General features: G+C 44.9%; 2 protein-coding genes across 7 annotated transcripts in view; both read left to right on the top strand.

Annotated features, from left to right (window-relative positions):
* The window catches only part of SIRT5 (sirtuin 5), a 30,167-nt gene extending 19,790 nt beyond the window's left edge, over positions 1–10,377 (top strand). For 5 of the 6 annotated variants that reach the window (XM_039523183.1, XM_039523181.1, XM_039523184.1 and 2 more), the window contains 3 exons: positions 4,846–4,969; positions 8,505–8,620; positions 9,570–10,377. In XM_039523183.1, the coding sequence (XP_039379117.1) occupies positions 4,846–4,969; positions 8,505–8,620; positions 9,570–9,645 (316 nt within the window). In that variant the 3' untranslated portion in view covers positions 9,646–10,377. The remainder of the gene's footprint in view (positions 1–4,845; positions 4,970–8,504; positions 8,621–9,569) is intronic. The other variant, XM_039523186.1, reaches the window with a different exon arrangement.
* Positions 10,378–10,760: 383 nt separating this feature from the next.
* On the top strand, positions 10,761–22,367 carry NOL7 (nucleolar protein 7). The gene is made up of 8 exons (XM_039523187.1): positions 10,761–10,993; positions 15,625–15,685; positions 16,995–17,053; positions 17,714–17,745; positions 19,017–19,086; positions 20,425–20,546; positions 20,628–20,705; positions 21,999–22,367. The coding sequence occupies exons 1-8, from the start codon at positions 10,812–10,814 to the stop codon at positions 22,070–22,072; spliced, it is 678 nt and encodes a 225-aa protein (XP_039379121.1). The 5' UTR covers positions 10,761–10,811; the 3' UTR covers positions 22,073–22,367.
* Positions 22,368–23,959: the final 1,592 nt, after the last annotated feature.

Genomic DNA, 23,959 nt, shown 5'->3' with positions numbered 1-23,959 from the left:
AAGTACTTTGAAAGGATGCCTCCACAAATGATTTTATTATTATTATTTACATAGCATCAGAAGAACGTGAAAGTGGTTTAAAAAATGAGAAAGATAGAACAAGTCTACACTACAGACTTGTATCTGTATAACTATGTCACTAGGGTCTGAAAAATTCACACCCCTGAGCGACGTAGATATACCGACCTAACCCCCGGGATACAGCGCTGTGTCAGCCAGAGAGCTTCTCCCGTTGACATAGCTACTGCCTCTTTCAGAGGTGGATTAACTATGCTGATGGGAGAAGCTCTGCCCTCAGCATAGGAGTGTCTTCACTTAAGCTCTTCAGTGATGCAGCTGCATTGGTGCAGCTGCGCCAGTGCTGCGTTTTAAATGTAGACCTGCCCATAGTGCCAAACATCTTAAATTTAAACATAACATTACAAAAGATAACTGATAACGGGAATGTGTGGGGGTTATAGTGAAGAAAAATAGGTTGCTTATTTATCTGTACACATCTGGTAAAGACAAGGCTAAATGAATAGATTGTTTAGCAAGTGGGGAACTGAACAGTGGTAGCAAGCAGCCAAGTACTATAGGATAATCTGGTGTTTATTCAGTAGCTAGCACTCTTTCCTCTGAGGCAGTATCTAATACAATGCTTGGGGATGTCTGCTGCAAGGTATCTTGTGATCATTAAAAATTCCATGGCACTTTTTGTGGCAGTAAGTGATTGACCTCAACTTCTTGCACTTGACTATATTATTTTTTATTCCTTGCATAAGACTGTTGGGTAGCATTGTTCACTCTTGTTAGACAGCTTCTGTACTTCACCCAGAGATGTAGCTGCACTGTATAACAGAGGAAGCTCTCCCGGTACACTTTAGTTAAGATGATGTTGGTCCAAATGGAGTGTAGCAGTTTAAATCGCCAATTGTTCAACTGACTCCGTACAAACATACCCCCTTTGATGTCTGCCAGCACAAAATCAATTTTGTAAAGTACTATAGAGTCCTTTGGAATAAGAGATTTGATGTCTTAGCTTCAGCTGTAATGTAAACATTATTTTTATATTATCATGTCTAAGGCTGCGAGTCTTTCATGGAAGTCACAGATTCTGTGACTTTCTCAGACCTCCGTGACTTCTGCAGCGACTGGTGCAGCTGACTCCAGGGCCGCCCTAGCAGCGGGGGTGGCCCTGGGGGACGGCTGCTGCTCCGGCAGCCCCAGGCAGCTGGTCCTGGAACAGCAGCGGCAGAGCCTCGAGCTGACACCTCCCCCCCCCCAAAAAACCCAGCATTGGTGGGGCCCCCGCCTCCTCGCCCCCCAGCAGCTTCTCCCAGATCCTCCCTCCCCTAGAGTTAGGGTGACCAGATGTCTCATTTCTTCTTCGAGATGTCCCTGTGGGTGCTCCACTCTAGGTGTTGGTGTGTCCCTTGCTCAGAGATTTTGACAGCAGCAGTACTTGTACCGGTCACGCACACACAGAGCCTGCCCCACACGCTGAGTGTGCCTTAATAGTACACGGGTGCAACCGGTCTCCTCAGTTCCTTCTCTACCGTCCCCGGCCTGAGACGGAGCTCAGCAGACTCGTTAGAGACTTTTCTTTCCCTTTGTTCAAATACCTTCCTTGTTAGTTAGTTTTCCCAGTAATAATTAGATACCACTTCTCCTATCTATTTCTCTCTTTTAAAAATAAAAAACAAAAAAAACCCCTCTTGTTTCTGTCAGCGGTAGCTGCTTCCGACATGCCTGGCTCCCCAGGCTTTAAGCGCTGCTCTACCTGCAATGATGCCATCCCTCTCTCAGGTGGCCATTCAAGATGTATAAAACGTTTGGGGGAGTCCCACATCCGCCAAAAATGTGCCCACTGCAGCAAGCTAAAATCCAGGGCACATACGGCCAGCGAGCTGAGACTAAAACTGCTCCTCCTCCAGAAGTCCTTAGGATCAGCTTCAGACCCGTGCGCCGACTCTGCTACATGCCGCAGCCTCAAAAAAAGAAAAAAAAACCTCAAAAAAACCGGCACCCACTTTTACCCGCAAAGGGTACTTCGTAGGAGAAGACTTCCCTGGGCAGGTCTTCAACCTTCCCCGGCTGAGCACTTTTGACGTGCCGGGCTCCTCTGTCACTGTGCGAAACCCGGCTGCGGTGGAAGCACAAAGCTCCAGTGCGAGGCTTCCAGTTGCCTGCTTCTCTCACAGCACCATTCGGCACCTCTACGGAAGCGGTACCAACACATGTTGACATGCCTGATCCCCCCCCCCCCCCCCCACAGGCTATTCTTGCTCTCCCAGCACCGTCATCCTCTGAGCTGGCCGGCAGTGAAATAAGGCTCAGGACACCGGTGCAGAGGAACCTTTCTTCACGACAGATTCCTCTTGCACAGCCCTAACCTCACAGAAGGGCTGTGACACCGCAATTCATGCAGTCAAGGGGCCTGCTGGTGTCCCCTATCCTGCAGTTACCCCTGCTTAATACCTACTTCTCTCCAAATGCTCAGTCAGGGTCCGGACAGCCTTCCTCCAGTGATGAGGAATCTGGACTGCAGGGAGAATTTTCACCCTATCAAATCTCCCGTCCTCAGACCCCAATTAATAGAGGTCATAGAAAAGTTACTTTGTCCTTCTCTCAGGATCCTGCCCCATGGTGCGTAAACCCCTGGATGGCACCACCCAGACCCTCCCCACCATAGTGGCAATATTAGGCTCCTTGGGCACCTAATCCTCGAGACCATACTCGCTATGCCACCACAGTCAGGTGTGATGCCTGCCCAGTACCGCCAGTTGATGAACCTGTCACTGACTTAGGACACCAGGCAGCACCATCACAACTGCAGGATCAATCACGACCTGCCTCCAACCCAGTAGACCCACTGGTTATGCCTGATGTAGCATTACTTCCTCCTCCCCAACATCTTCCGATGACTTCTCAAACTGTCAAGATCTTTTTAAAAGAGTTGACAATGAGTTAAGAATTAACCTGGAGGAGGCTCCTGAACAGCAGCATGAGCTAACTGACACCCTGCAGCCCTCTTCTTCTTCTAGGATTGCATTACCAATCAATGCAGCCCTGTTGGAACCTGCTACGGCCATCTGGCAAACTCCCACTGCAAGCCTACCTACCTGTAAGCGAGCGGATCGGAAGTACTTCATCCTTTCCAAGGCCTCTGAATTCCTTTTCATTCATCCAGTGCCAAACGCTCTGGTAGTAGACGCTGTCAACCAAAAGAGCAAACACCAGTTTCCCCACTCCACCCCATCCAACAAGGAAAGTAAGCGATTAGATCGGCTCAGACGTAAGGTATACACACCCTCCATGTTACAATTTCGCATTGCTAATTATACAGCCGTTCTGGCAAAATATGACCACAAAAATTACAATAAATTCATGGACTTTATTGATGACATTCCGGAAGAAAAGAAACAATTTACAGCCCTAGTTTCTGAGGGACAAATCATCTCCTGTACCGCTCTTCAAGCGGCCCTTGATGCAGCCAATACTGCAGCAAGAGCCACTGCTACAGCAGTGGTGATGCGCTGAGGTTCAGGGCTCTCCTCCTCCTCCTTTCCTCGAAAGGTCCAGAGTACCATTAAAGATCTTCCCTTCGATGGCGACAAACTCTTTCCCTCCATGACGAATGATGTACTTCATTCAAAGAAGGACTCAAGGGCAACTCTCCGGTCCCTAGGAATTCAAACCCCTATGACCAGAAGATGGCAATATAGATCTCAATCTTACCAGCGTCCACGCTACCCCACATACACCCAGCAATTCCATGGATCACATGAGAAACAATAGCAGCAACACCAGAGGCCCAGATACCAGCTCCACTGGGGTAGCCTCCGTTGTAGAGAAGGGACTCAGGAGACTGGTCGTGCACGCGTACTATTAAGGCACACTCAGCGCGTGGGGCAGGTTCTGCGCGTGCGCGACCGATACGAGTACTGCTGTCAAAATCTCCGAGCGAAGGCGCAGGGACGCACCAACACCTGGAGTGGAGCACCCACAGGGACATTCATCTTGAAGAACCTCAATTACTGCACAGGTGAGTAACCTCCTCTTTTAAAGGGACAGTCCCAGTTTTGGGGACTTTTTCTTATATAGGTGCCTATTACCCCCCACCCCATCCCATTTTTTCACAGTTGCTATCTGGTCACCCTACTTAGAGCAGTGGTTCTCAACCAGGGGTCTTGGCGCCTCCTGGGGTGCTGCAAGCAGGTTTCAGGGAGGCCGCCAAGCAGAGCCAGTGTTAGACTTGCTGGGGCCCAGGGCAGAAAGCCGAAGCCCAATCGAATGGGACTGAAGCCCGGGACTCGGAGTCCCACCACGCATGGCTGAAGCTGAAGCCTGAGCACTGTAGCTTTGCCAGGGCCCCTGTGGTGTGGAGCCCCAGGCAATTGCCTTGCTTGCCTCCCACTAACACCGGCCCTGGCTTTTATATGCAGAAAACCAGTTATTGTGGCACAGGTGGGCAGTGAAGTTTTCATAGCATGTTGGTGAGGCCCTCAAAAAGAAAAAGGTTGAGAACCCTTGCTGTAGAGCATCAGCAGCCACAGGAGTGCTCCCCCCACCTCCCAGCACCTTAATTTTAGCTAGGGTTTTTTTTAGTAAAAGTCAAGGACAGGTCACAGGCCGTGACTTTTGGGTTATTGCCCGTGCCTTGTCCGTGACTTTTATAAAAATACCCGTGGCTAAATCTTAGCCTTAATCATGCCTAGATTGAACATATTGTTGTCCGAAGTGTGATCGAACAAACCTATTGTAATAGAAATAGGTCTATTTTAAACATTTTTAACAAATCAATCCAAGGCTCAAAATCACTTTGAGTGTTCCATCTCCTTCTATTGTTGTAACTTTTCACAGGTGTGAAGAGCAAGGCTGCAATGGCCTTCTCCGTCCCCATGTTGTGTGGTTTGGAGAAACTCTGAATTCTGACATTCTTACAGAGGTTGAAAATGAACTTGAGATCTGTGACCTCTGTTTGGTGGTAAGGAATGCCTTAGTTTCATATTTAGTCAAGCAAGCTGAAATTAAGAAATCACATCTCTCAGATATGGGAAATGTAGATACAGCCATGAGACAGTTTCCGTGAAACATAATACATTAAAATAAAGTCTCAGTATGTTAAGGTAGCATTAAGTTTGATAATTTAAACATGTCAGTGAAGAATTTCTGAGCTGAAGTAAATTCAGCAGTGTTAACTTGGCCACATAGCACATACTATCTATATTAAAGTTATACATTAGCTGCATATGCAGTAGTTGAAAGTACTTATGCAATATGACCAAGCTAATATTGCTTAACTTTAGAATTCCTTAAACACTGGAAACTTAAAAAAAAAAAAATCACACTTTTGACAACTTCTTTTTTTTTATATATAACTATTTAGGAAGTTGTAAAAGCTAACATCATTTAAAAAATATATTTATTTTTGTTTTAACTTTGCATTTGACAGAACTTTATAAATGGTCAGATTAATAGAGCCAATCAGTTTCCCCTGTTTGCATGGATTTTTCATGTAGCTAAAAGGGGGAGAAAATATTTCAAAACATAAGAAACTGTGTTCTGTAAAATCCCATAAGTTGGTAGGAAGGGAAAGGGACGGGTATTGTACTTGAAACTACTTTTAGCTTTTTTCTTTAATTGAACGTGTCCTTATAATGTGTTTACATTCTCAACTTTAAGGTTATTTTAACATTTAATTTATACTAAATGAGGAAAAAAAGAGAAGAAACATCTTTGCAATGATAGCACAATCTGTGCTGGTAGGTGAGTGACAGTTTCCTCGAAGCTGCCTCTTCCACCATAGATTATTCTTTCAAGTGCAACTTCATCTTTTGCTTTTTAATATATTCAGAGTTTTACATGCTCAGATTAGCGCTGTTGATTAATCTCAGTTAACTCACGCGATTAACTCAAAAAATTAATTGCAATTAAAAAAATTATTTGCGATGAATTGCTGTTTTAATCGCACTGTTAAACAATAGAATACCAACTGAAATTTATTAAATATTTTGGATATTTTTCTACATTTTCTTATATATTGTATTTTGTGTTGTAATTGAAATCAGTGTACATTGTTTTTTATTACATATATTTGCCCTGTAAAAATTATAAACAAAAGAAATAGTATCAGGAGGTAGCCGTGTTAGTCTGTATCCACTAAAACAAGTAGGAGTCCGATGACACCTTAAAGACTAACAGATTTATTTGGGCATAAGCTTTCGTGGGTTAAAAACCCTCACTTCTTCGGATGTATTTGTCAATTCACCTCTTACAAGTATTGTAGTGCAATCTTTGTTCTGAAAGTGCAACTTACAAATGTAGAGGGTTTTTTTGTTACATAACTGCACTCAAAAACAAAGCAATGTAAAACATTAGAGCCTAGGAGTCCACTCAGTCCTACTTCTTGTTCAGCCAATTGCTAAGACAAACAAGTTTGTTTACATTTACTGGAGATAATGCTGCCCTCTTCTTACTTACAGTATCACCAGAAAGTGAGAACAGGCATTTGCATGGCACTTTTGCCAGATATGCTAAACATTCATATGCCCCTTCATGCTTCAACCACCATTCCAGAGGACATGCTTCCATGCTGATGATGCTTGTTAAAAACAATAATGCATTAATTAAATTTGCGACTGAACTTTTTGGGGGAGAATTGTATGTCCCTTGCTCTGTTTTACTGGCATTCTGCCATATATTTCATGTTATAGCAGTCTTGGATGATGACCCAGCACATGCTGTTCATTTTAAGAACACTTTCACGCAAAGGATGTACCAATGTGAGCTTTCTAAAGATAGCTACAGCACTCGACCCAAGGTTTAAGAATCTTAAGTGCCTTCCAAAATCTGAGAGGGACGAGGTGTGGAGCATGCTTTCAGAAGTCTTAAAAGAGCAACACTCCGATGTGGAAACTACAGAACCCAAACCATCAAAACAGAAAATCAACCTTCTGCTGGTGGCATCTGACTCAAATAATGAAAATGAACATGCGTCAGTCTGCACTGCTTTGGATTGTTATCGAGCAGAACCCCTCATAAGCATAGATGCATGTCCCCTGGAATGGTGCCGGAAGCATGAAGAGACATGTCAATCTTTAGCGCAGCTGGCATGTAAATATCTTGCGATGCCAGCTACAACAGTGCCATGTAGAGATGAAAGTAAGCCAGTATGGTCTGCTACGGGGTACTGGCAAGAGCCAGCGTGTACACCGTACCAGACTGGCTTCCTCAAGCTGGTGATTTAAAGGGCCTGGGCTCCTGGCAGCAGCTGGAGCGCCCCGGGCTCTTTAAATTGCCACCTGAGTCCCGCTGCCAGAGCCCTGAGGTAGCAGCAGCGGGGCTCCGTCGGTGATTTAAAGGGCCAGGGGCTCCAGGCGTCTCTACCGTAGCGGAGCCCCGGGCCCTTTAAAACTTGATTTAAAGGGCCTGGGGATTTAAAGGCCCCACCTCTTCCAATTGAGGCCACACCCCTTCAGGTTGAGGCCCCGTCCCCCTGCTCAGGACTCCAGTGTACTGGTAAGTCCTTTAAGTTACTTTCACCCTGGTGCCATGAGAACGCCTGTTCTCTCTTTCAGGTGACATTATAAACAAGAAGTGGGCAGCATTATCTCCTGAAAATGTAAACAAATTTGTTTCTGAGCAATTGGCTGAACAAAAAGTAGGACTGAGTAGACTTGCAGGCTTAAAATTTTACATTGTTTTATTTTTGAATGCAGAGGCTTGTTGGTTTTTTTTACATAATTCTACATTTGTAAGACAACTTTCATGATAAAGAGACTGCACTACAGTACTTGTACTAGGTGAATTGAAAAATACTATTTTTGTTTTTTACAGTGCAAATACTTGTAATCAAAAATAAAGTGAGCACTGTACACTTTGTATTCTGTGTTGTAATTGAAATCAATATATTTGAAAGTGTAGAACGCATCCAAAACTATTTAAATAAATGGTATTCTATTATTGTTTAATGGTGCGATTAATCGCATGAGTAATTGCGATTAATTTTTTTTATCACTTGATAGACCTAGTTCAGATCCCTCTATAAATATTAATCTCCACAATACACCTAAAAGGTAGGTGGGAGCCTACTTCCTTCATATATTTAAACTTGCTTTAGGTTGTTTTCTGTTAGGATTTCCCTTATTTATTCCCTTGCCAGTGGCCGTGCTTCTGAGTGACTTCACACCCCTTCCCCCCCAACCACATATGACTGAAAATGGCTTACTTTGTAACCGATCAGCACCATACCACTGTCAACTAGAAGGGCTGAAGAGCAAACGTGGGTGCTGTTTTTACTCCCTTCCAGTCCAAGGAGCACTGCATCAGACCTCTTATCCCTCAGGTTTCAGCAGGTTGCGCTAATCAGGCCATATGAATACTTGTAGACTTGTATTGTAGGGTTGAACATGCATTAGATGTTTTAGCAAATCTGCAGGTCGAGAGTCTCTCAGGATGTCTGAAGGTTACTGAATTCTTTTTTTTAAATGCTGGTGTGGTGCTATTTTTTTCCCCTGCAGGTGGGAACCTCTTCTGTGGTGTATCCTGCTGCTATGTTTGCTCCTCAAGTATCTGCCAGAGGAGTGCCAGTTGCAGAATTTAACATGCAAGCCACCCCTGCTACAAATAGGTTCAGGTAAAATTGCTCATATTTTAGGTAGAAGGGGGAAGCAACGTTAACTTAAATGATATCTTATGTTGTCCTGATAAAACTTAATGCTCTTAAGTCTTGAGAACAGTGGTGTCCAAACTTGTCCTGTTGGCCCCCCTTACTAGTAATGGACTCTGTCCATCCCCACCCCCTTGCATTACTGCACAGACAAGGCTTCATCAGCAGAGGAGCTTGAGCTGACGGAGGAGCTGGGGCTAGAGGTGGCTTTGGCCTGAGGGTGGAGAGGGAATGGGGGCAGAACTGGGTTGGGGGACAGAGCAGGGGGTGGACTGGAGCTGGTTTCGGAGCGGAGCTGCGGCTGGAGGCCAAGTGGAGCTGGTCTGGGGGCAGAGCGAGGTCTGGGTGGTGCTACCTCCCTGCTCCCTGTGGTGGCTGGCCCAGGCCCCTCCATGTGCCCCTCTAAAACATTTCCCCCATGACTCTCTAGGGTGGTGCGCCCATAGTGTGGGGGGCACTGGTCTAGAAGACATTAGTCAATGATATTTCCTAGCTCTTTGTTTACTATTTTTGCAAAATCTGCCTAAACTTTATAGAGAAGGCAGTCCGAAGAGTTTATAATTCTCTCAGTCAGATTGTATTAAACTCTCCTGTTTTATTTTTAGTGTTTTAGTTTAACTGACAATTTATTGAAAATACAAAAACTAATGTGAAGTCTATAGAATTATGGTCAATTTATTACTTCACCCGGTTGTTGTAATTGCTGTTTAAGCAGCAAATGATTCAAGTGCCGCTTGCTCTGGAGTCTGTGTAGAAAAATTAACCCTTTTAAAATGACTAGACAAACTGCAGAAACTGGATTAAGGGAAGTGTATAAAGGGCAGAAATGCTGTGGTGGTAATTTGTATTATAACTGGCTTTCTGAAAAGTTCTCTCTCATCATTTTTTCTCCTAACCATTCTGATTTCTGTTTCAGATTTCATTTCCCAGGTCCCTGTGGTACCACCCTGCCTCCAGCGCTTGCTCGCCATAAAAGTGAAATAATCTCATGAGCATTCATCTGAGGAAGGGAGGGGAAATAATTAAATTGCTAAGAATATCAAGAAGTAAACACAAGGTGAAATGGATGTTTGTAGAAGAAACCCTAAGTGTTGTAAGGAGACTACATCTGTGGATAAAACTAATCAAAGAAAGCCTGATTCTCAGTTACACTGATGGCAGAGAGAGGGTTGGGAACAGGGGAAAATACTGGACTTTCGAATTTAAAAAAAGGTCACGTTTCTGTTGGAATAAAATCTTTTCTGTCAAAGGAAAACATACAAACAATCATGAATGACTCCAAAATTGCCTGGCTACAGCAGGAGGCGGCTGCTCTGTTAGATGAATCTGAACTCCACAAAGACTTCATTGTAAACCAATTTGAGGCTTATGTATCTTTGACATTTTCTTGAGAGGTGAAATTTCTGAAAGGTTGTTGTGTGAAAGGAGGGAAAGTAACTAACTTTTTATGGGGCTAACACTTCAGCACTTTGAAAATAAATAAGCAGAATAAAAACTTTGAGTTATGGGAACGTTTATGCCAGGGCGAGGTCTATGCTTGCGCTGCTGCACTTTGTGTTTGTGACAGTAGCACAGTGCACGAGGAACATTTCCATCCGAGCTGCTTTGCCAGCTGCACCAGGGAGCTGCACGGTCTTTGTGTTATTTCCTTTGCTTAAGCAGCTGTTACCTTGTTATGGGTTATGTTATTAAACAGCGTCACTGGCGCCTCGGGTCGCTTTTTACTGCTGAGCGGTGGCTGGTGTCTGTCTTTGCATAACTTGCTGCAGGCTGCGGCGGGGCTGTGTACACGCGCCTTCTGCTCCCGCCGGGCGCCCGCGGGCAGCGCCCCTGCAGCCCGGTTCCAGGCACGTCCGCCGCGGCGTCTCTCAGTGCTGGGAGTAGGTCAGGACGGGGGAGGGGCCTGGGCCCAGTGTCGCGCTGGTTGCCGGGAGCCTCCCCGGCCCGAGGCAGCGGCTCTCGAGCTCCGTGTCGCCGCGCGCGCCCCCTGCAATTGCAACGCGCGCGAGCCCGGGGAGAGCGCGGCGCGTGGGCGGGCCTAGGCGGAGCCGGCCGCGGAGCAGGCTGGGAGCGGGAGTGCGAGCCTTGCCGCAACGGCCCCGCGACTGCTTCCGGGTCAGAGGTGAAAGGGGGGGGCGACTCCTCGGCTCGAGACGCTATGGCGATGACGCGGGGGCGGCTCGCGATGCTGGAGAAAGAAGCTGCTGCCCCGGAGCCGCCCGCGGGCGCCGCTGCCGCCTCCGAGGAGGAGGAGGATGAGGCGCCCGAGGAGGTAACCTTCGAGCGGGCGAGAGCCGCGGCGGAGACCGACCGGAGACTTGCCGGGGAGACCGCGCGGAGGTAACAGCCCGACCTGGCCGGAATCGCCGCGCGCAGGCCCCGGGGCCCGGATCCCCCCCGCGCGGGGAGTCGCTTAAAGCAACGAGCTGCCGCCGGCCCCTCCCCCCGGCTGCGGGCTGGGAACCGTTGCCCGTCAGAACGCGCTGGCCCGGAGCGGGCGCGTGCGGCCTGAGCCTGCGCACAACAAGCTGCAACGGCCCCGCCCGAGCTGGTGGCTGCAGCGCCCGTCGGGGGGGTCCTGGGCCCGCAGCGAGAACCGCGTGACGTGAGAGGACTAACAGCTGTTCCCGCCACTGCCCGTGTGCGCGAGCTGCGCTCAGCGGTCACCGGCCATGAGCCCCGGCCGGACCCCCCGTTCGGTCAGAAGTAACGTGGCCGTGGCAGGCGGGGCAGCCGCGCCGGAGTCCTGCCCCCAAACACTGTTACTCTTCAGGCCTTACACCTCTACCATGGTACAGTGCGGGGTTTACAGGGGTGTCATGGAGCCAGGCCCATGCTCAGAAGGGGCCTCGCCCTGCTCTGCTTGCGGGCTCCCCCCCCCCCCCCCCGCTCGTCTCGGCCTGGAGGGTTGTGCAGGGCGCTTTGCATGGGGGCTGGGGGGAGTGGCTGCAGAGGTGCTGGATTTCCCCGTGGGTGCTTGATCTGTCCCAAGGCCCTTTCCCCCAAGGCCCTGCCACCCACCTCTTCAGTGGTTTGAGCGTTGGCCTGCTAAACCCAGGGTTGTGAGCTCAATCCTTGAGGGGGCCATTTAGGGAACTGGGGTAAAAATCTGGCTGAGTATTGCTCCTGCTTTGGACTAGACCTGAGGTCCCGTCCAACCCTGAGCTTCCGCACCCTCCCCAGAGTGCCCCTGCCCCACCCTGCCTCCTGCCTGCCGCTCAACAGCTGATCAGAGGCAGGCAAGAGGCACTGGGGATGAGGGAGAGGATCTGATCGGCGGGGTTGCTGTTGGGTGCCGAGCACACACACTTTTTTTTTCTGTGAGTATTCCAGCCCCGGATCACCCACAGAGTCGGCACCTATGGGGTGTTGGGCCAGGGAGCTGTGTGGCATGGCCTGGGCCTGCCCCCAAGGGGAAGGGGCACGCTGGCAGCACAGGGCTGGCCGGACCACTGTGCATTTGGCAATGGCAACTGCCTCGCACTGGGCTGGGCAGAGCGGGGTCACTCATGCCATGCTGTGCCCCATTGCCCCTGGCTGGCCCCTCACTCTGGGGACTGACCTCCCTGCGCCATGCTTCATTGCCCCTATGGGGGCCCACAAAATGTTAACCCGGCCCTGATTTTGTATGGTCCAGGTGTATCCCCAATTTTATTTATTTATTTATTTATTAAATCCAAAGAGGAGGAGTGAAGTCGTGGAACACTCAACTTTCTAACTGTTGCCCTGTGTAGGGGAAGTCTTTGCAATATTTCCACAGGTATCAATTTTGACCTGACAAAATTTCAATAAATTGTTTAAGGTTAAAATTTAGGTTAGTGGTTATCAAACTTTTTTTTTCCCCACGGACACTTGAAAATTGCTGAGGGTCTCGGCGGACCGCTTCGTGATTTTTCCAAATGTTGTTTGTACTGTTAGCGAACTATTGTAAAGCACTTTGGATAAAAGCACTATATAAAAAAACCCCTAATAATAATGAACGATTTTGTGTTTTACAAATAAAAGGACACAACTCATATTTTAATATCCGTAGTCTTACCTTTCTAATGCGATGGATGTGCCCTCTCTCCCCCGCTGTGGCAGCCCCTGAGCTGGGGCTGGGAAGGAGGGCCGTCTCTCTCTGGTAGCTGCAGCCCTGGAGCTGGAGAAAGTTGCTTCTTTCTCTGGCTGCTGCAGCCCTGCACGTTCCAAATTCCCCCCAACCCCTCTTCTCACCCCACTGCCCTCTCCCACCTACCCCTTCTTGCCCCCAAGGCCACCACCTCACTTTACATATGTGTCTTCTCCAGGGTCCAGGCACCTAATTACTGGAGCCACCCCTGCACGGCTCCACTAACTAGGTGGGTGGCCTTCATTCTCTTTTGTGCAGCCGCCCCGGTTTGCACCTTGGAGGGAACTATCCACAGACCGCCTGAATAGAGCTGGTCCACGGACCACAGTTTGTGAACCTCTGATTTAAGGTGATCTCTCCTCCTTTCTTTCCTGCACCAGTCAGAACATCTTTCACGAGCAGGAGAATGAAGCCCAATAGCATCATGGGAAATTCTGCTGGGCACACAGAGGATGTTGGCCTAGCTGTACAGTGATCCCCTTTATAAGCAATGCATATAAAGTGATGGCACTTTTATCCTATGGTAATTAACCAATTGATCCGTGTTTTAGGTGCTTTAACTGTAAAGAGTCCTCTTGATTTTGGCCTCTACCTGTTTGCTAATCACATGTGATAGAATCTTGTTTTTTTTAATTAAGTATGTGCTCGCAGGAAATTTTAACTTACAAACACAGCATATGTTGTGTTTACATCTTTCTTACATTATGGTGATAAGTCCATTATTGTAATATCCACAAAAAATTGAGGACACAAGTCTGTCAGGCTGCAACTAAAATATTTTCAGCTCATTTAGAACATTGTGATGTTGTGTCTCAGCACACATGTAGATTGCAGGGCCGATCACCTGGCTCAGAAACATACATAAGTAAGATTATGACGAGCTCGCTGTGTGGCTCAAAAGCTTGTCTCTGTCACCATGAGAAGTTGGCTCAGTAAAAGATTTTATCTCACACAACTTGCCTCTCTAATAGGATGTGGCAGTTACTAGAGCGACAAAGAGTCCTGTGGCACCTTATAGACTAACAGGTGTATTGGAGCATGAGCTTTCGTGGGTGAATACCCACTTTGTCGGATGCATGTCTGCAGTTACTAGACACACTGTTTGTTTATGAAGCTGTATAATGTTTTTATTGTAGGCAGGCCAATCACCCTATAGCTGAACCAATCAGAGCTCAAGGAGGGGACATGTTATAAATATCTGTTGAAGAGAGCCTTGTGACTTCAGTGTTTGATCAATGCAAGAGCATGCACATGTCTGCTGTGAGGGATGATTTTACTGAGAACACTGAAAAATGTTTTGAAAAGGAGGAGGATACTGACCTTCTTAAGAGCTGAAGAAGCAAGGCATGTGCACTACATATTCTGGGCACGTTATAAAATCACAGAAATGTAGGGATAGAAGGGACCTTAAGAGCTCATCAAGTCCAACCCGGAGCAGAGACTGAACCAAGAAACCTAGACCATCCTGGACATGTTTGCCTAGCCTGTTCTTGAAAACTTCTAGTGATGGGGATTCCACAGCCTCCCTTGGAAGCCTGTTCCAGAGCTTAACTATCCTTATAGTTAGAAACAACTTTCTAATATCTAGCCTAAATCTCCCTTGCTACAGATGAAACCCATTACTTCTTTCCTACCTTCAGTGGGCATGGAGAACAATTGTTCACAGTCCTCTTTGTAACAGCCCTCAACATATTTGAAGACTGTTATCAGGTTCCTCGTCAATCTTTTTTTTCTCAAGAGTAACCATGAATCCTGCCCTCCAAAATGCTTGCAAGCCCTCCCAGCTTGCTGTCACCTGCAAATTTCATAAGCATATGCACCCTCCCCCCCCCCCCCATTAATGAAAATATTGAATAGTAGCAGACTGAGGACTCACTTCTGTGGGACCCCAGTTTGCTAGTGAATCATTTATGACTACACTTTGTGTATGGACTTTCAACCACTTGTGCACCCACCTTACAGTAATTTCATCTAGACCATATTTCTGGGGGTTGGACCTGGTGCAGGCAGCCAGGGGCTGGGGTATGGGCGACTGGCCAGGTGTTAACGGTTAAGGTCACTTAACATTTTACATTCCTAATTGCAGTGCATAAGTCCCTTTGTGAATCTAGCCTTTTCTGTTTTGTTTGACTTGGAGTAGCTACGGTGGGGGTATTAGTGTGAGCTAAAAACACAGTTAGGACAAGCAACTTCAGTTTTAGCAGTGAGGCAAAGACCTGAGAATATATCTTGGAAATAAGATTGGGCGTAATGGACTCATATGTTTGTGCCAAAGTAGAGTAGTACACGTTTATGTGTAACAGTGACAGTGGTGCATGTGTCTGTATACGGAACAATAGTAGATGTTCTGCCTAAGAGCTTTTGTTGACAATTTATTAGTTAGTATTTGTTTCAGTGCTTTGTGTACATTAAATGTTTGTTTACTATAAAAACTGTATGGCCTAACTACAATGGAAGGAGACTAATAAAGAAATAACACCATTCAGGGTTTTGCATACACTAGCCCTGTGGTTTAACTCTGTAGAACGCTTTTATTTGTGCCCCAATTTAAAATGATTTCACAGTGGTAGCAAATAGTGACAGAATTATCACAACTGGCTGCCCCCGAATCTGGAGATGGGCAAAGCAAATTGCAACAGGTGAACCCTTATACATCATAATTTGCTTCCCTTGGACCAGAGGATGGGGAAAGGTAGAGATAGCAGATTGTGACAAGTGTACCCGCATCTGCCACAGCTTACTACCCCTGGACCCAAAGATGCAGAATGGCAGAGACAGCAAATTGTGATGTAGCAGTTTGTAACATTGTACCAGCTCTGACCTGCATGTTCTCCTCCCCCTTCCTCCCTCCCCCCTCCAGGGACAGGGAGCTGCTGAAGGAGAAGCGGCGGCGGCGAGAGGAGCTGTTCAAAGAGCAGAAGGTAAAGAGGGCCCACTTGGTCTGGGCCGGGCCAGGTTGCACTTTGTGCCTGCTTGCTGAGAGAGAAATGTAGCCCATAGGCAAGTGGCGTCCTTGTCTGCCACGAGCCTGGAAGATGAGCCACCGGCCCCCTGCCCGGGGACAGCGTCTCCCATGCAGAGTCCACTCAATGTGGCCAGGGTATTAGCGACTTCTGGTTAATATCACCACCCTGCAGGAACCAATCGCACCCCATCCACTGTAGTGTGAATGGGATTTGGCTGTTGGCAGCCACATGCCACTTGGTGAAAATCAAGGCCCTGGCTGCAGGTAGGGAAGGCAGCCCTGAGATCCCACCACAGGCAGGCTTGCAGGACTACAGCCAGGCAAGGAAGCATTGGGACCTGCCTTTCCTTGCTGCAGCCACGCAAACCGGACTACTCCCAGGGAGTGCACAGGCGATAAGGGCCTGCAGGCTGGGAGGGGAGGGGAGGCTGTGGCCAGACCAGTAGCAGGGATGGGGGCTGCAGTCCAGATGCCAGAACTGCATGGTACCCTCTCTGTGTTCTCCAACTTGCACCCTGCTGGGGCCTGCACCCAAGGACAAAAAGCACATTGAGCCCTGGAGAGTGCAGGGGAAAACTGTATTGTGCAGCTCTGTGGGCCTCCAGTGCCCCCATTCCATTTGGGTAGCAGCCCACTGCTATCTTGCCTGCCCTCTGCAGGTTTGCAAAGGGCAGGCAGGGAAAGCACATTCTAGCACTTGCCTCCCTGGCTGCAGCCTCACAAACCTGCCTTTCCCCTTATTGGCAACTGCCAAATAATGGCAACTTTTTGCTGGCCGCTGAGAGGTTGCTAATAAGCAGAGTCTACTGTACCAAGATTTACAACATCTGTGGCTGTTTGAACTCAACAGTTGGGTGGGCTGGGTAGCTACTACCACCACCACTTACTTATTTCTTCAATCAAGAAGGAGCTAAGCCCCCTGATCTCTAGGAACCAATTAGAACCTACTTACCAGTAGCCGAGCCTAGAGACCCACATGAACATATTTTGAACATCTGCACAATCTACTTACAGCAGTACTCTTTGTAGCAGAGTAGACAGGACTGAATTTGCTGGTGGAGCTTGTAAGAATAATCCACCTCTTTTTTCCCCCCCAGTTCACAAGTGATTTTTCTCCAAGAGTTGAAGTTAACCAAAGTTTTGAATATTTGTTGACACTCATATTTTGACAAGTTCAAAAATATGTATAATGTATTTGCCATCATCAAATACTGCTTTGAAAAGGAAAGTTGTAGCCATTAAAGCATTTTCTTAATTTTCTTTAGAAAAGAAAATTGCTTCCTGAAAATGTTCTAGAGGAGTTAACTTCAAGACCACAGATTAAGTAAGTATAAGTAGTGCCCTAATACACAAAACAATGCCCTAACTTTATTAGGACTGAGCTGTATTTTCTGGCTTGCAAAAAAACCCCATCAGCAGTAATAAAGGATCTGTGGTTGGAACTTTGATGATGGGTGGGCAAGGACAGAATGCATTTCTCTCCTATAACTGTATTGTCTCTGCAGGTCTAAGAGTAAGAGGTTTCTTCATAATCACTTTTCTAATTATATTCTCAGCATATCTTTCCAGATATGTTTCCAATCAAATTAGCTACATCCAAATGTCATGTTGCTTAGATTGTTTCATCCTGTATATGTCATTAATAATGAACTGTGTTGTTGCAAGAGTATGGTTTATGGTATTAACAAGATTTTGCATGTGCTTTTGTAGCTTACTATTTAAGGTATTTTTGAAAATTCAACAGCATACTGGCACTAAAGTTCTAGTAGGGTTACCTAGGTTGTTCCAATCCCCATCTTATCTTTAAGCCTCAAGATCATATACAGAAATAATTATTTAAAAGTATTTATTCTATTTAGGACCCTGTAAATATTGTAAGGAGTTATAGACATTTAAAGTACATAACTGTGCATAACCACAGACTGATGGGCTCTTTCTTCAAATTTGAATAACGTTTCTAAAAAAACTCTCATTCCCTCCTAAGCAACAATAACCTGTCTGACACAACCAAACAAGGTAAGATACAAACTTTTTATATTAATTTATTTTTATAATGTTCCAGACATCATGTCCATTTTGTATTAGAACTAGCTGCAGTAAGATTGTTCTGTGACGCTGCAATCCCTTGTGATAGTGAAACCTGAATTTAACAATTGCTGGTTGCTTCAGCCTAGCAATTCCAATTTCCTCTCTAACCCTCCGTTCTTCTGGAGTTATCAGTGTTGGCCCTAGTTCCATGTCCTCTTGTTTTCAGAGGCCTGCTGTGCAAGTGCTTGATTTAAAATATTTGGTGTTGTCTGAAGAAACGTTCAGAATAGAGCAGCTTGGAGAGCTGGACAGCCTAAGTACAGAAGAGGGATCAGTAGAAGACAACCAGGTTTTTCTGGGTGACCCAACAATGGGAGGCATTCCTTTGTATTTGCATCTTTGTAATTCTCAGAAATGACCGCAACCATAAAACAGCCTTTACTAATACATGTGTTATCTTGATTCTTGGAGCAGGGCCATGTATGTTCCATATTCTCATGGCCCTGTAGAAACAGAAGAAACTTTTCACCTCATCAAAACCAAAATCCAGGGCACTCAAAGACATAAATGTGTAGTGCTGTAGCCTTGTTCATCTGCAGATCTCAGTGTTTTACAAATATAATTTCACAACCTCCTGTAAGCCATGTAAACATTACCCCCAATTTTATATCTCCATAATGCTTTAGAAACAATAATGGAGTTGAACTCTAGGTTTCTTGATAAATCAGTCTTCATGGGTGGTGCTTAATTCTCTTAAGATACAGGGAATGAAACCGACTGTGGACTGTATTTTAGGATTCCCTGGGCAATGCATAGCCATTATGCAATATTACAGGATGTCTCTACTCTACAGCTTTATTGCTCACTATAGCAAAACTTGAAGTGCTAAATACTGATCCAGCCATGTTGTGTCTCTTGCTAAGTAGCACTGATTCTAGCCTCTCATCCTTTCCTGTGACCAGGCCGTACCAATGATTCCCCCTTGAACTCCCTTATTGTTCAGGAAGGTGGTCATTAAGCTCTGATACCACATTTACAGGTGTGTCCTCCAAAGCCTGTTTTGTCCTCTACTCTGCCTGAATGGCCTTGTTCTGAAGGCAGCACCTCTTACTGTTATGAGCTGCTGCTTCTGGAACTGTTTGGTTTAATCAAAGACCTATGCATTGTTTTTCTCAAGGGCTTATCTATAATCAGTTTAACTTACTGTCTGTGGATTGACAGTGTGTGGAAATAGTTTGACTGTATTGCATCTATTTTAGGTGAAAATCGAAATAAGAATGAAGAACGTAACAGGAGACAGGACAATAAAGGAAAGAAACGGGTTGTTAGGTATGATGTTAAGTAGCTCCAGTTCAGTTAAAGTGTTACTGCGATCAAAATCATGAAGGGCTTGAACTCTACTTTGAAATCAAACTTCTACCCCTCAGTCATGTCAGTTTGACACAGGCCATCCTAAGTGAGTGACCTCTTTCCTGCAGTAGAATGCTTTTTCACTGATAATGAAAGGAATACTTTCTTTCTGTCTTATTAATATTGGGGCATTGGCATCCCCTGTGTTATTATGGAATCCCCACACTTCCATGCACCCCATATCATTCCTCCCTCTGACCAAAAACCTCTAGGCAGAACACCCTCTAACATCCTTTTGATGCAAGTCAGAAGTGGTCTCCTGAGAACAATGCATTTTAGCACCTCCCACACCTGTGCTATTTTTGAAGCAATATGTGGCTGTGAGTAGGTTTTACAATGAAACTACACCATGCACTGTTTGAAATGTGAATGTGCTGCAGTTGGTCTGTACATAGAGGCAGCATGCTTAATCTGGAGCAGCAGAAAGATGGAATATTGAGAGAGGCCCTGTGGCTGATACTGTACATGTCATTGACATGCTGTGGAGGGAAATGTGTGCCTTTTGGTAATAGAGGGCAAAGATAAACTTGCTAAAAACGGCAGTTTGGACTGTGTTTGTCTTAACAATCCTGTAAGTTTCCTTCTCCCTTTTGTCAGGAGCTTCAGGACACAGCTAATTCCTCCTCAGCCTACAGTGAAAACTATGCCTGGAAAGTCTGCCTGAGTGCATGGATTCCCCTAGTCACTCTGAGTGCTGCAGTGAGATCTCAGATTTCATCTGCAAATATAGAAAAGAAGGGTTAAGGTTCCTGCACTATGCATATGACCTGGCTATCATGCTGTACAACAGTAGTGAGGGACTAAAATGATGCCTCATGCACAGTCAAGTCCCCTTGCTGGAAGCAGTGGGATAATGGAAGAGAAGGATCTCACCGAAAAAATACCAAAATTATTCAGACATGGTCTAAGCATCCAGCTGGTGATAAGAGTCTAGAGAGTAGTTGGTACTGGCTTTTGTCAGGAATATTTTTAAGCTCCCACAACTTTAAAGGCAGAGACATCATTTTTGGTGCTGTTGAACTCAGTGGAAAGATGTGTATATGAGACTTACTGGTATGAGCGCTCCATGCTGGGATAATATAAAAATAGTTTTGAATTTTGCTGAAAGATTTTCTAATGAAGATAAATATTACATGATTGGAACGTGGCTTAGGAATTAGAAGCCAGTAAAAGCATCTCTTGTAGCAAGACGTTGGCCAGTACATATACTGTTTGGGGGTTTTAAACAACAGTGACTTTATTTTTTAACTTAACTAGATTGAAAGGACGCTATATGGCTGTGCGCTTAAAAGACCAAGATCTAACCAGCCAGCACCAAAAAATGGCCAAAGACTTTATACAGAGTCATCTATATGGACCAGGCACCAACCGAACAACTGGTAAAGTAACTCTTCTAGGTGTCATTCTGTATCTTTTTGATCACTGCCCGTATGACCAACTTTTCCTTTCATTTATTTCAGCAAACCAGTTCTTTTCTTTTGCGAACAAGAAGAGTCCAGTTAAAAAAGCTGCAGTTCAGTTTGTGAACAAATCTTGGGGTAAGTGCAATGAATCCAAAATAGTTTGTTAGGTATTTTTGCACATTTTAAATAGGGAGTATGATATATTTGTCAGCTAAAGGGAGGACAAAAACTAGCCATGCAGGGGTTTGGCTAACAGTACACAGTCTGGAAAAGTGTAGTTTAATATTTATAAATCTGAACTAAATAACTACTGTAATATTGTGCTTAAGAGCCTTTTGGTGAAGGGAAAGCTAAACTATATACGCTCTATGGAACATGATGGTTTAGGTCTGACTGAAGTGCAGAGAGGTTAGGACAACAGTAGGTGGCAAGATGCAGCAATTTAAATGTGCCTGATTTACTATGGGCAAAAGTCAACATTTTGAAAACTAGGGCCCTGAACCTATTTAAATAGGCTTATAACTGTAGTCATAAGAATGCTTTGTAGGAGCAGGGCTAAAATTTCCTTTAGTAAATGTGTTAGGTAGAATCTGCCGCTTCAGTATTAATGTGGAAAGTTAGCTCTTGTGAATGTTATTTTTGGCCTCTGTGTATAAAAATGAGATTAGGAATATAAAACCTATTCTTTTCTAACTGCTGGTCAAAGCATTTGTTTTTTTGATTTGTGAATGTTCAGTATATCAAAGGATGGAGTTTGCTTAGCAACATGGTATTTTGAATTCACAGTAAGGATGATCTTGAGGCCCTGAACTTGTCTTTTTTGGCATAGGTGGGCATTTTAAGTATGAAACTTGGGGGGTGAGAGGGGGGAATAACTACGTAAAATGTGTAAGTCTTAGTATTAACATGCCCAAACCATCTACTTCAACCCCTTAAAGAGGGATGAAAGCAAAGAACAATATCCATGCGGCTAGGCATTTTAGAGTGGGTTGGAGTCACTGGGGCCAGGAGATGTCAAGGAAAAACTAGTGGGGGGCCGGGGAAGATTAGTGTGTACTGTTTTGCTTGCTTTCTTTGACGTTAATTAAATGTGCACAACAGAAATTGTTTTTGTGTGTAATAACAAATTTAAAATACTCAGCTGTGGGCTTCAAAACTGAAGAAAGCTATTGTTTTGTAACTGAACAGTATTTTGTCTAACAGGCAATGTTCCATTAGGTGAAGAAGTATTTGTGCTCCTAGTGATATATTCTTTGCCATATTAAAAAATCCTGCTGCATAGTGGAATCTTCTGCCACAGTACATGCTGAGTCACAAGATTTTCTGTGCTATTTAGTCTGAAATGCTGTAAAAGGAGCAATGTAGCCTTTAATTCTACCTGGACATACCACAGAACCTGCAGCGTCATGCAACATCTTTTTATTTTAGGGAAAGAGAAAAAACAGAAAGCTACTCACTTTAAAAAACGCTGGATGTCTATGAAGATGGTGTCTTCTGTATGAAGGAAAAAAAAGCCCTCCATGATGGACACTAATGAAATTTGCCAAGGAACATGCTGGCTTGCTCAATTTTTTTTGCTTGTCTGTTAAGTTGCTATGTTTCACTTTAGTACTGTACAGCTAATTTCTATTTTTAGGATTAAAATGGGGTGTGGTCAAGTGGCTGTCTCTTGCAAAGATATCGCTGAGTAAACATTTTATGCACTAACTAACTATGGCCAGCACCCACCTTATTTGTCCAGAGATGTTTTGGTAAGCTCTGTGGATTAACTTAAATAAAAATATACCATTCAGATCACCTTTTTTGGTCCTCCACTGTTTTTAACCTTTATAGTTTTTTTCCACATCACTAAATACCTTTATTTCTCTTAAACCCACCACTGCTGTGATGTTTGAGAAATCAGCTAGATACTGATTTTAAACAAATGACTGACATAACTTAGGTGCAGGGTGAGTTTAAGAAGTTTGGTTATCAAAATGTAGTTCTTGTACATTATGCCATAATTGACAATAAAACCTATTTTAAGTATATCTTCTTACTATGCAAAAGTGTGTCCGGCTGATGATTTCTGCAAGCAGAATCTTGCTCGGGCTGCCCACCATCTAGAAGGCACTTGTGCCCATGCCAAGTGCAACTGCTATTTTGAAGGGAGTCTGCCCCATCCAAGCTGCAATTGAATGGTACCTGAGGTCACAAGATAGGATATTTGAATCAGCTGTGATACTACCACACTGCTTGAGTTCTGCCTCCAGGAACCTTCAGCTTGACAAGGTCAGGGGGTTTATCATTACTGCAGGTTACAAGGCAAGGATTGCTTCTGTACCATACCCACCACACATTCCCCCCACTTCTCAGCCTTAGTTCAACTTAAATGAATGAACATAAAAGATGAAAGTCTCTGAAGTTGCTGTGTAACTTCATTCTGATGGCTAAGCTGTGAGCTCAGGTTTAATGTTTTCTATAGAAGTGCTCTATATCAGACTTAAGGCAAGTAAAAGGCCAGATTCTCAGCCCTCAAATTATCTACTCACCAATTTTTCACAAATCTAATATTCCACCAGGGATAGGAGGGAACTTATGTCCTAGCACTTTAACCTTTTGCCATGTTGAAAGGTGATCTGTTTTCTCTCTCAGGCAGTTGCTAATCCTTGGCAATATTCCTGCATTATCTACTAAGGGACTGGCAAACTAAGTCTCAAGCAAAATTATGCATCTAGTTTACTAGAACTGTGTTAACAGAAGCGGTGTGTTAATTTTCCTGGTTGAATTAGCAGGATCATTCCTGCTGCCGCCTGTTGACTCACTGCATTGCCTTAGAGGGTTTGAAGCTGAGTATTCACTTTTCATATTCCCTTTTAGTACACTACCTTACCTGCTGTAGTTTTTCTGTTGCCCTTTAATCACACTTTTTACTTTTGGATGTCTTCTGTGACTCACTGGCTTTCTTGCTGACTAATATAAGTACAGAAATTAAAATTCAGAGTCTGATGACTAGCATCTTTTTTACATTTCCTTTTCTGAAATCTAGTGTCAGTGCTCTTTGGGTTTGATTAAATTAAATCTTATATTTTAGGGCAAGTAGGAGGTTGAAAGCATTTCCTTGATGGCTCCCTCACAGCACTTCACAAATTGTTGGCATGTTCAGCTGAAACCCAAAGACTGGGGAAGCTGGAGTATATCCCAAGCAATAACACAGCTGGAAGCAGGCAGTATTTTGCTCATGAGAAAGCAGCTTTTAAGCTATTTTAACTTTCTACAATTACTTGATGCTTCTGCCCTGTACATAATTAAAGTGATCAATTCACATCAGTTTCAAAAGCTAGAACAGAAAGTAGAATCAGTATAGCATACAAATCCATGCTTCTAATATCTGTAGAAGTAAGTTTTTA

Source organism: Mauremys reevesii, linkage group 2, assembly GCF_016161935.1.
Source record: "Mauremys reevesii isolate NIE-2019 linkage group 2, ASM1616193v1, whole genome shotgun sequence".
In the NCBI taxonomy this organism is placed as follows: Eukaryota; Metazoa; Chordata; order Testudines; family Geoemydidae; genus Mauremys; species Mauremys reevesii.
The sequence above is the reverse complement of the archived record's forward strand: the minus strand, read 5'-3'. Positions and strand labels throughout refer to the sequence as shown.

Bases quoted from the DNA above. Each gene is read 5' to 3' on its own strand.
- NOL7 (XM_039523187.1), top strand. From the start codon at position 10,812: ATGGCGATGACGCGGGGGCGGCTCGCGATGCTGGAGAAAGAAGCTGCT. The intron at 19,087-20,424 runs GTATGATGTTAA...TAACTTAACTAG, and splicing joins GGAAAGAAACGGGTTGTTAG to ATTGAAAGGACGCTATATGG. The intron at 20,547-20,627 runs GTAAAGTAACTC...CATTTATTTCAG, and splicing joins AGGCACCAACCGAACAACTG to CAAACCAGTTCTTTTCTTTT.